General features: G+C 38.6%; 1 protein-coding gene across 1 annotated transcript in view; it reads left to right on the top strand.

Annotated features, from left to right (window-relative positions):
• Positions 1–13,286, top strand: part of LOC126474185 (receptor-type guanylate cyclase gcy-19) — a 438,242-nt gene that overhangs the window by 379,628 nt on the left and 45,328 nt on the right. The window contains exon 12 of the mRNA XM_050101647.1: positions 8,174–8,265. Within this exon, the coding sequence (XP_049957604.1) occupies positions 8,174–8,265 (92 nt within the window). The remainder of the gene's footprint in view (positions 1–8,173; positions 8,266–13,286) is intronic.

Raw genomic sequence — 13,286 nt, 5'->3', positions numbered from 1 at the left:
AATAGAAGGGGAATGGGTAGTATTTAGAGATGAAATATTGATGCAGCAAAGGACAAATTAACAATAAGCTCAGATCCAGTAGAATTCCTTGATAACAAACAAAATATTGAACTTAAGCAATGAAAGGAGAAAAAAAAACAGCATGAAATGATGCAGGCAAAAGGGATTACACACATCTGGAGAATGAGACTGACAGAAATGGAAAAATTGCAAAGCAGGAATGGCTGGAGGAGAAATGAAAACTTGTAGAAGGATGAATGACCATGGAAAAAAAGATATATTACACCTAAAGGAAAACTAAAGAGCTTTTGCAGGAAAAAGAATCATATGTATGAATATCAGAGCTCCTATGTCAATTTAGTTCTAAGCAAAGAATGGAAGGTTAAGAGGTGGAATATACAGAATGACTGTACAGAATAAATTAACTCGGGAGATAATATTACAGAAAGGGAAGGGAAACAGATGGAATTAAGACAGAAATTGTGATACTGCATAAAGATTTGATAGAACACTGAAAGATGTATGTCAAAAAGAGGTATCAGGTGTAGACAATATTCCTTCAGAATCAGTCTGATCCTTTGGAGAGCAAACCATGAAAAAATTATCCCACTTTATCTGCAAGACATGTAACACAGGTGGAATACCCTCGGACTTCAAATAATGTAGATGATAACAGATGTGAATATAACTGAACAATCAGTTTAATAAGTTGCAAAATACTGACTTCACTTATTGATAAAGGTATGAAAATACTGGTAGAAGACGATCACACTGAAAATCAGTTTTGCTTCTGGAGTTATGTAGAACTAAAGACAGACAAATTGATGTTTACAGTATTTTCAGATTTAGAGGCAGCTTATGACAGTGTAAACTTATGCCAGTGTTAACTGCAGAAATTAATGTTAACTGCAAAATACAAGTTCAGATGGCAGCAAGGACGAAATAAGGGACCGAATGATTACCAATAAATTGTACAGCAAACAGACTGCAGTTTTTGGAGTTGATCATGAAAAAGGAAGCAGTAATTGAGAAGGGAGTGAGATAACATTCTGGTCTGTCCTCGTCATTCAATCTTTCATCGATTCCCGATGTGCTCCGATTTTTACTGGAGGATGAGGGACCATTCTACCCTGATGTTTCCTCAGCACTCTACCTGCACTGATCTCTTCATCTCATGGTAGCACTTGCCTACATCCTCAGGTATTTATATATTCCAATCTGTCTTTAACTAATTTTTTTGCCATCTACAGCTCCATCTAGTACCATGGAGGTTATTTTCCGATGTCTTCTCTCTTTTTCTTGTCAGCTTTTTCCACATGTTCCTTTCTTCACCGATTCTGTGAAGAACCACCTCATTTCTTACCTTATCAATGTACCCAATGTTCAACATTCTTCTTAGCACCACATTTCAAATGCTTCAGTTCTCTTGTGTTCCGGATTTCCCACAATCCTTGTTTTACTACAGCACAATGCTGTGCTCCAGAAGTACAGTGTCAGAAATTTCTTTCTCAAATTAAGACCAGTAGACTTCCCTTGGCCAGAAATGCCCTCTTGGCTTGTGCTAGTCTGTGTCATTTCCACCTTGTCCATCACGGATTCCTTTGCTCCAAGGTAAAGAATTCATTAACTTCGACTACTTTGTGACCACCAGTTTTGATGTTCAGTTTCTCACTACCATCATTTCCGGTCCTTTTCATCATTTTAGTCTTTTTCTGATTTACTCTCAATCCATATTGTGTATTCATTAAACCGTTCATTCCATTTGATAGATCCTGAATTCTTCTGTACTTTTACTGAGAATGGCCATGTCATCAGTGAATCTCATCACTGACATCTTCTCACCCTGAATTGTAATCCCACCCTACTACCTTCTTTTTATTTCTGTCACTGCTTCATCGATATGTAGGTTGAACAGTAGGCATGAAAAATTGCAACCCTGTCTTACACGTTTTTTAATCTGAGCACTTCACTCTTGGTTGTCCAATTTTATTTTTCCTCCATGGTTCTAGTGCATACTTGGTATTAACTGTCTTTCCCTATAGCTTACTCCTATTTTCTCGGATTTCTGAACACCATACTCCACTTTACAATGTCGAATGCAGTCTTGCTATCATTATAAAACGCAACGTCAGACCCGCCTCTCCAGTGCTTTATCATCTAACACATCCCCAATTTTCTTTTCCATCCTTCCATAAATTATTCTTTTCAGGAGCTTGAATGAATGATCTGTTAAGCAGATTGTGTGATACTTTTCACGCTTATTGGCCTTGCTACTTACAAATTGTGTGGATGATATTTTCCCAAAAGTCTGACTGATGGTCTGTCACCAGTCTGATATATTTTAGACATCAACTTGGCCAGTTGTTCGGCTCTCCCTTCCCCCAATGATTTTAGTAATTCTGATGGAATGCTGTCTAGCCCTTCTGCTTTATTTGATCTCAGGCTGTTTCGACTTTTCTGTGTCCTAAGTTAGTCCTTCTGATGATCATTCCTTTTTCCATTTCTTAACATTTTTCCTGCAGTCATTTCACCTTTGCTTCCCTGCACTTCATAGTTGCTTCATTCCCAAGTGATGTATATTGCTGTATTCCTGTCTTTCCCCGAGAATATTTGTACTTCCTTGTTTTGTCAAACAATTGAGGTACTTCTTCTCTTACCAAGGCTTCTTCACAGTTGCCTTCCTTGTACCTATTTATGTTTGCCCAACACCAGTGATTACCATTTTAGAGATGGCCAGTCCTCTTCCGCTGAATGCCTACTCTGCAATTCCTTATTGCAGTATCCACATCTTCAGCGAACATCAAATTCGTCTCATCATTACTGAGTCTTCAGTATTCCACTTCCTTCCACATCAATTCTTCTGGTTGATTATCTCAAACTGCAGTCCACTCTTAATCATAATCATATTATGATTTTAAGTCTCTAAGTGCTGCTGATTACACCTTACAATCCAATACCTGATTTCAAAATCTCTGTCTGACCATAATGTAATCCATCTGGAATCTTCCTGTGTGTCCCGATCTTTTCCAAGTACACCTTCTGCTCTTACAGTATTCGCTATTATCATCCAAAATTTGTAACAGAACTTAGTTACTCTTCCCCTTGTCTCATTGCTACTGCAAAGCCTATATTGTGCCATTACCCCTCTTCTACTCCTTCCTCTATCACCAAATTCCAATCCCCTATGAGTATCACATTTTCATCTCCATTTGCATACTGAGTTCCTCATTCCATGACTATTAGAGTTTCATCTCCATTTGCACACCAAGTTCCCAGTTTAATACCCTCATATACTTTCTCCATCTCTTCATTTTTTGCTTGTGACATTGGTATATATACCTTAACTACTGTTGGGATTGGCATTGGTCTGCTGTTGAATCTGATGAGAAAAACAATACCACTAAACTGTTCACAACAGCACATTCTCTGCCCTAGCTTCCTATTCACAATGAATTCTATCCCAGACATACCATTTTCTGCTGGTGTTTGATGCTACCATATATTCGTATGGCCAGAAATCCTTAGCTGCTTTCTACTTTACATCAAAGATCCACACTATATCTAGACTAAATCTATGTATTTCCCATTTTAGATTTTTTAGCTTTCCTAATACGTCCAAACTTCTGACATTAAATGCTCTGACTCGCGGAATGTTATACCTTCGTTAGTTACTCAATTTTTCTCATGGCCATGCCTTTGCAAGTTTCTCTAAGTAACAGGCTGTCAGTGTGTATACAAAAGCTGCACAGGAGCCAGGCTTCCGGAAGTACATACGTTTATTAAGTCTGGAGGCTTTCAAGGCCATTTTCATTGGAGGTAAAAATCTACTAGCATGTTATGCCACATCATTTTTCTCTTGAATTTCTTCATAGACATTTCAACCCACATGTTGGAATCTCCTTCAGGATCTTCTGGTGTTCCCAGTATGTTGAACACTTTACTCCAGTGTCCACATTTGATTTATTGCCAACAAATTTTCAATAAAATAAAAAGCTGCACCAGTGGGCTATCGGTGAGATACAACCTCAGAGCACATGGAGTCCAATGGTCAGTTCACTAAGTTATATCAACCCCCATGATATGACCTTCTTTGTATAACACTGCCCAGTGTGCAGGCTGCCCTGATATTCATGTGGAAATGCTCTATGGCTGTAGAACTTGTCCGAGTGAGCAAACAACTATGCCTCCAACTTAGGATTACCCACAAGAATATTTGCATTCCTGAGACTTTACAAATCAGAATTCTACGGATGTTACTACTCTCTACATTGATTATGGCACTGAAAAGATGCTAGTCTGGCAGTTACGTGATATTCCCTATTAATAACAGAACACTATAAAATTCATTCATTTTCTTAACAGAAGAGAGTACTTCACCAGAAACAAATGAGAGGTGAACCATTTGTAGCAGCCCAAGAGAGAAACAGTGTTTCATAGGGTACTGTTGTGTACCTGGAAAGCTTTAAACTTTGCCTCCAGTGTGGATATGTGTTCTACTCTTCTGTCATTAATTTGGCATAGGAAAGGCAGAGAAATTGGTGCCGGGTGGCTCTCATGCCTTGCTACTGCATCAGCAGAATCTTTCACTGTTGTTGTTGTTTTTCTAACAGTGCCAATTATTGCTGATGATACTCCTCTTGCTGCTTAAAAAGTTGCAAGAACACTAGATTGGTCATGGAGCCGTTGCAGATTCTATTCAGCAAAACAGGACCCAGATCACGTCTTTGTGGCATTACACTGTGACAGTCATCAAGATCCTGTAATGTAATGATAATAATCTTTTCATATGTCCAAAGCACTGATGACCACTATATTTTAAACATGTTTGCTCTGCAGTTTACTTTTTGTCACATGCTGTGACTTTGCATGCTGGACATGAGCAGATTCATTGTAATTGAAAGAGTATTGCACACTGCCACTTCACCACAGTCTGGCGGAACGTGTGAATACATGGATAAATTATCCTCTGTTGTCAAGACACTAGGAGTACCCATGCACTATCTGTTCTTAAAATTAACAGCGACTGGTTGAAAAGCCTGCAAATTTCAGCACATATGTGGACTGATTTAGGCGACACTAATTGATGTAAGTGTCAACTAGAGTTTATTACACTTCACTCGAAGGCAGAGCAATCTTTTGAGACTAGGCAACAGAGACTTAGAAGCTGGTACATGATTAACCACTAATGATTGGTTGTGCTGAATGCTGAAGTTCATACACAATTCAGTTAAACTGAATTGTACATTAATTTACAGAAATTTAAAAAATACAGAATCTCATTTTAGCCACCAAAATATATTTATGGTTCATAGGAGATAATCAGTATTCAGCGTAAGATGTGATTTTTACCAAGCTGCATGCAAGACTACCGCAAAAAGGTCTGTAAGTACCTCAGAACTTTAAAGAGCACCAACAGCACTATCGAATACGGTTGAGCCACCACTCAAACCACTGTATAACATTGACTTGCCACTACCAAATCTTACACCGAGCGAGGTGGCACAGTGGTTAGACACTGGACTCGCATTCGGGAGGACGGCGGTTCAATCCCGCGTCCGCCCATCCTGATTTAGGTTTTCCGTGATTTCGCTAAATCACTCCAGGCAAATGCCGGGATGGTTCCTCTGAAAGGGCATGGCTGACTTCCTTCCCCATCCCTTCCTAATCCGATGAGACCGATGACCACGCTGTCTGGTCTCCGTCCCCAAAACAACCAACCAACCAACCACTACCAAATCTTAGCTTTCTATTCATACACTGTACCATATCCCCGGCTTCTGGTGTCACAAATCTGTGTCAATATTCATATATCAGCACAACAAAAATGATTTAAATAAAATATCTTTCAGCGGAGATGTAAGCAGCATTGTATATGTGCTATCAAGACAAGAAATTGCTACACAACACAGACTGGATTTAATGGTATTCATAATTGTGCAAATTGATCTTATAAAAGAAACATGCGTAAATCATTTGATGTCTATGTACGTGTAGTGTCATTGTTATAGGAACTTGTCTCCACTAACTACTGGAGAATTCAGACTGGTATTATCTCTCGCAATTCACCCATAATTCACATAATTAGTCTTTATCTTATTATTTATCACTGTTTCTATATAAATGAGAACATATAATGATCCCATAGTTCTTCTAATCTTACATGCTGTTGAGTGTTGTTATGTTTCTTCTACTGGTTGATTACAAACTAACTATTTACATAATTATAATACTTCAAGATATATTGGCCTATAGTATTGTAATTGTAACTGAACTGATAGCTTTTATCACCAGTTATCCATTGCGAATACCTTTTACTATAATTGTTGTATTCATAAGTGATCATCAAAATTTTTTATTTCTGTTCTTTCTCTAAGCTGATTTACTTGCTTGCTGTGTATCACACCCGTAATGTATTTTTACCACGTCCCTCTGTTGATATTGCTCATTGTATTCTGCCAAATTAATCATGTTCAAGAAGGAAGCCATTTTGCTCTTCTGAGCTCCTGATTCCAGGCGGATTTTTCTTTACATCACCCTTATTGTCGAACCTGGTTCATGTGTTTAACAGTTCCCACCATCTACAGTCCACGTGTGATCTTGCTACACCTTCCCAGGTCGCTAGAATTTATCATAAGTTTGGCTGTGCTGAGGCTTGGCCAGATTAAATCTATGATCTACGTAACTTCTCATTCATGGAATGAGTCCGTCAAGTTCCAATGTACAGTAATTCAATAACTCCTTTTAACTTTTGTGTCACACCATTGCAAGTAAAATATCAAACAGTCTGTAAGTGGATGTTAGTTGTTACATAGTGTGGCGCATAACATACAGCGTATCCCAGGAGAAATGATCACTGTTCTGGGATATAATAGGAATGTTGATCTGAAGCAAAAACCTTCATATAGGCATATGCCCCATTCCAAATAGTTTCCAAAACAGAACATTTAATGTACATTTATTTTTGGGATAGAGGCAGGTACACATTTGTCTTATCCACCCAACTTATTATTCTAGCTCAACATGTCTTATTGCTTACCTCTTTACTCAGGGAGTCCTGAAAATGCCACTGTCCATGGTGTGGTGAAATAGCCGGAAGGATTGAGTTCATTAAAGAGAAGCATCGTTTAATTGAGTTTGTACACACACTGACTGAAATGCCACACATCTTCACTAATGAAGAATAAGCAGATATTGTGCTTTTTATGACTTCTGTGATGAGATAGATCTTACTGTCGTCAAAGAATACCAGTGTAAACCTGACAATGTATTGAATAATACACAAAATACATAGCAACGTAAATTGAATGTGTTCTTCCTCAGAAACCGTTTGGAATTAGGCAAATTATGTCTGCGTGAAGTTTTTCTCTTCACTTCCTGTTACTTCTTTGAATATTGACCTCTCCTCCTGGGATACCATCTACATGTGACATGACACCTCTTGCTTACAACTGTGATGAAACACACAGTGCCTTCAGAAATATTATTATTTTTCAATTTTTGGTTTACTTGCACATTGGCATCTTTCTTTATGTTATAGAACTGTTGGCTGAAAAAGGCTTAGCACACCAAAAACCAGTTTTTAGAGTGGCTTTGCATAGAATTCTAATTTGTTTACTTTTACATAAAAATTGAACTTAAACTTGCTGTAGCCTGCATAACAATGTATTGGTCACATCTCAGGATAACTGAGTAATAACGCCCCTGATATATTAACACTAAGCAGATAAACAGATCAGGATTATGCAACACTTAAAATATTTAGTGGCCAATTAACACCTATTTGAAATCTCCAAGCACACTGATGACACAAAATAATTTCTGATGATAGCATGTTTCGCATGTAATTGATAGATCTAATAAAAATATCACTAATCATACCTTTTTTCTGATTTTTCAAAAAACTTAATGCCTAACTTTAATATTTATTCTTACTGTGAAATAGATCACAGCAAATCACATTTATATGCAACGATTTTTCAAATCTGCTGCATTTATGCTATTGTTTGGACTGGAATTTATGAGTCAGAATGACATTTACCTACGATAAATTTAGTTTTATGAAAGTTAATATAGATTCTGAACATAAATCTTACTTTTCCACGACTTCCAAATGTAATGAGCTTTTCGTCAGAAAACTGTGTTTTGTATGAAGGAGTATTTATTCTGTTGACAGCAATGAGAATCCACATCAGTCTTGAAATGAAGCAGGCCCTGGATGCTGTTGGAGGTTTCCGCACAGAGCACAGAGGACTTGTCGATGTCAAGGTAAAGAGTTACTAAAAACATTTTTTTATCCTTAGATACTAGATCAGGCTACTTGTAGTTTCCACAATCATATTTGTTCTATCATAAGTTTACTGTAACATGATACATGTGACTCAACAGTGTGTACAGGGTGTCCAAAGAGTCCTCAGGTGCACTTTCTCTGGTGTTTCAGCAGATATTTGCAATTTCGCTTTTGCAACATGTAGCTGGATTCAGCCCAAATCAATATGGCTGATCACATCTTTCATGCAACACACAGCATTGACGGAAAGCATCAGTTTTGTTCTCATTACAAACAAAACAATTTTTAAAGTGGAATTTTGCATCTCCATCCAACAGAGCGATCCCTGATTAGCCTAGTGCGATATTCACTTTATTGATGTGTGTTAACAAGGATAGTAAACCACAAAGAATAACCAGTACTCCAGCAGTGACAGCACTGCTCTGGTCCATGCTCATTGCTACTGCCATGCACAAGTGCTACTCAGTTGCTGCTGGTGTACTGCTTATTCTTCATATTTTACTCTTCCTGTAAATACATATTGATAAAACGAATAATGCACTAGACTACTTTTGGAATGCTCTATCAAAAGTGCTCATAAAATTACAATCTAAAAATTTTCTTTGCAATGCAAAACAAACCAACAGTTTCTGTCGACACTGGGTGTAATATAGGAGAACTGATGAGCAGGATTTGTTTGTCTGACTCCAGCTACATGTTATAAAAACAAAATTGGAAATATCTGCCAAAACATCAGAGAAAATGTGCTCGATGACCCATATGTGGGACAGCCAGTATAATTTCAATTGATCTGGTGGTGTTTCAGTATATACAACATGTTTACAAAAAACATCACATATTCTGTAGTTTGGTAGTATTGGTCAAAACTAGATGGAATGTTCCTTTAATTATATGTCCAGAAACCAATACATGTTGAGATACAGGCCATTGCAGATCCACATTTTGCAGCCTGCATTTTATTTGCAGATGAGGCAGGATTCACAAGAGATAGCATATAAATTATCACAATATTCATATGAGGGCAGAATAAAATGCTCGAAGAATCATGTAAGTGAGGCATCAGGATCACTTCAGTATCAATTTATGGGCACTGACAAGTGACACTTGTAGGGCCATGAACTTTACCAAACATACTCACAGGTGCTATATACCACTGATTTCTGAAAGGTGAATTACCAGCACTGATGGAGAAGGTTACCCTTGTACAAAGATAGCGACTGTGTTTCATGCACAACTAGTGCCACTACATTTTCTATGGATTTTGTGATACTCCCTCAATGCAACATTTCATGGATGATTGATTGATCAAGTAGATTCAGTAGTATGGTGTTTCCTTTCACCAGACCTCAATCCAATGGAATTCTGGGTGTGGAGGCATTCCTACTTACTTCGTTCCCGTCATTCCCTCTGGAACATAGGGCTGTAATGAAATCCTTCCACCTGGTACGATTTCTAGCAGGTCTCTTCACTCTAGGTTTTCCCATCCTCTGCAGCTTCTCCCTTGATCGTCCTTTTCCCGTCTGTTTGGGACGACCACATTTCCTAACTCCTTAAGGGTTCCAATCCAATGCCACCCTTTCAACAGCTCCATCTGGTTTCCACAATGTATGCCCAATCCAGTTCCATTTTCTTTCCTTGGTTTGTGTATTAACTGGTTGCTGATTTGTCTCCCTCCAAAGATCTTCATTTTTCATTATATCTGGCCATATCAAATTTAAAATACGCTGGAGGCAGTGGTTGATAAAAACCTGGAGCTGGTTTTCAATGTGGTTAGTCACCTTCCAAGTTTCACAACCATACAACAGAACAGCCGTCACATTGCTATTGAAAAGCTGGAGTTTGGTCTTCTTTAAGATGTTCCTGTTTCTCCATACAGGGTACCTTTGTACAAACGCACCATTTGCTTTGCAGATGCGACTACGAATGTCCTCCTCAGTGCCTCCTGTAGTCGTGACTATACTTCCAAGAAAGAGAGAATATTGGACCTGCTCTACATCCTCTCCATTAATGCCATTAATGGCCAGCCTATTCGTGATGGTCGAATTTATCCACATTTCTTTGGTATTGCGAACATTTATCTTGAGGCCTGCAACTTCCGCCTCTCTCTGTAATATGTCCAGTTTCCCTTCAATGTCTCGATATTGTTGTGCCATTAAGCAGTTGTCATCTGCGAAATCTAGATCTTCGAGCCTATCCCGCATCCCCCATTGCACACCTCTCTTCTGTCCCCCTATCACTCTCTTCATCACATGGTCCAACACCAACATAAGTAGTGTTGGCAAAAGAATACACCCTTATCGTTCTCCTGCATTAACTTGGAAAGGCTCTGTTAGTTCTCCATTATGTAGTACTTGGCATTCATAGTCTTCTATACATTTCCTTGATGATGTTAATAATCTTCATTGGAATGCCATATTTTGCAAGAGTATCCCACATGACTATTTGACTGACAGAGTTGAAAGGCTTTTCCGAGTCAACGAAGGTAAGGTAGAGGGTGTTTAGCCACTGCGCACCTTGTTCCAGAATAATTCTAAGAGTATTGATAAGGTCCACACAGCTTCGATGTTTTCTAAAACCAACCTGCTCTCTCCTCAGTTGCACTTCCACAGAATCCTTAAAGTGGTTTAAAATGATCCTGGAAAGTACCTTACTCGCTACTGACAATAGGGTAATGCCCCGCCAATTGTTGCACTTAGTAACATCTCCTTTTTTTGGGGTATTTTCACGCTAATACCTCGTTACCAGTCTGTTGGCAGTTTCTCCTCTCTCCATATCTTCTCTAAGAGGACGTATGATAACTCAACAGTGGTGTCCAAGTCTGTTTAGAGCATCTCAGATGCTATATTGTCTGGTCCTGGTGTCTTCCGATTCTTGATCTGCTGCAGTGCTATCCGAATTTCTGCTATTGTGGGTGCATTTACACCAATGCTGGGACTAGGATCATTGTATTCCGTTTGTTCTTGTTCTTCTATCTCACCACCAACGTCTCTATTTGGAACTTCGTTAAGGGGATACGGAATCGGATTTTGGGTTAAAAAATCGAATTTTTTTTTATTGGCGTATTATATTCTGCCATGTTTCCTCTTTAAAATGACGTATCATACATAGCTCTACTGCAATTATAACTATTTTATTTTTATATATTTGTGAGATCGGGTATTGCGCTTTAGTTATACACGTCTCTCGTGGCTGACCATGAACTTTTTGGCAGTACCTTTAAAGTGACATGAATTCAAATATCCCGGTTTCCAGCGACTATTTATACACTAGTTGCCCGAAAATGTTTCTCTTTGGTTTCCTCAAGTTACTCTTTGACTTTGTGGCGGGACTGTTTTGTAAACAGTGTGATATAAGAAAGTAGTTGTTGTTGAGTTATTTCGTATTTAGTGCTTCATTTTTCGCAGTGAAAATGCCTAGAGCTAAAGCAAAAGTATTTAAAAAGCGTGTGAACTGGCAAAAGAAAAGAAATAATGATTCATTAGCAAAGCAAAGCAGTTCATCATCATCACTGTTGGAAAATGTGAATCCACTTATTACTGATTTGCCGAACGAACTTACACCAAATGAAAACAGTGCTTCTCATAAAAAACTAAGAGATTTGGAAGAGAAATATAATTTACTTGATAGAGGGAATGAAGTTTTTGAACTCATTGATACGAATATATTGTGTGAAGCTCTTGAAAACAGTTTGTGCTGCAAAAAATGTCATGGAAACGTTTCTCTGAAAGTAGAATCCCATGTTGGCCTGGCTGCCCAGTTTAATTTAATATGCAGTGTTTGTAAATACAGCTGTAAGTTTCCAAGTTCGGTTTCAGTAACTGTAAATAATGGATACAAGAAAACTGAACTTTATAGTGCAAATATTAGGTTAGTTTATGGATTGCGAGCAATTGGTAAGGGCAAAGCAGCTGGTGATATGCTATGTGGTGTTCTAAATCTTCCAAGTGCACCTTCAAAGTTTGAAGCTTACAATTATGTACTAGGATCTCCAGTTGAAGATGTAGCACAGAAGTCAATGCAGGTTGCTGTGGAAGAAGCAGTGGAAGAAAATGACGGCAGTCGTGACCTCACAGTGGCGTTTGATGGCACGTGGCAGAAAAGGGGCCACACCTCCAACAATGGTGTTGTAACAGCAACTAGTGTTGATACTGGCAAGGTTATTGATGTTGCAATAATGTCTAAATACTGTAGGTGCACAGGCAGGCTGAAAAATGAACACAGTGATGACTGTATTGCTAATTATTATGGTAGTAGTGGTGGCATGGAGGTTGCTGGGGTGAAGAAAATTTTTCATCGCTCTTCACAGTGGTATAATGTTCGCTATGTCAAATATCTGGGAGATGGTGACTCTAAAGCATTCAAAGAAGTTTTGGAAAGCAAACCATATGGGAACAGTGTAAATATAAGCAAACTTGAATGTATAGGACATGTGCAGAAGAGAATGGGTGCCAGGCTGAGAAGGTTAAAATCAGTTATGAAAGGGAAAAAACTAGATGATGGGAAAACCTTGGATGGCAGAGGAAGATTGACTGATTCCATAATAGACCACATTCAGAACTGCTATGGCCTTGCAATCAGGCAAAATACAGGCAATCTTGAAGAAATGAGGAGAGCTATATGGGCTTTATATTTCCACACCGCATCCACGGATGAGCATCCACAACATGGTTTGTGCCCCAAAGGTGAAAACAGCTGGTGTAAATACAATAGGGGACTAACAACAGGAGAGAAATACATTCACCACCACAGTCTACCATCAGCCATCATGGCAGAAATAAAGCCCATTTTCAGAGATCTGGCTGACAGAAGTCTTCTGATGAAATGTCTTCACGGAAAAACGCAGAACCCCAACGAGTGCTTGAATAGTGTGATATGGCATCGTCTCCCAAAAACAGTGTTTGTCGGAATTAATACACTACATTTTGGTGTGTATGATGCTGTGGCAACCTTCAATCTTGGAAATATAACTAAATGCCAGGTCCTTCAAAAGTTGGGTATG

Source organism: Schistocerca serialis, chromosome 4, assembly GCF_023864345.2.
Source record: "Schistocerca serialis cubense isolate TAMUIC-IGC-003099 chromosome 4, iqSchSeri2.2, whole genome shotgun sequence".
In the NCBI taxonomy this organism is placed as follows: Eukaryota; Metazoa; Arthropoda; class Insecta; order Orthoptera; family Acrididae; genus Schistocerca; species Schistocerca serialis.
Note: the sequence above shows the minus strand (reverse complement) of the source record. Positions and strands in the feature narration are given on the sequence as shown.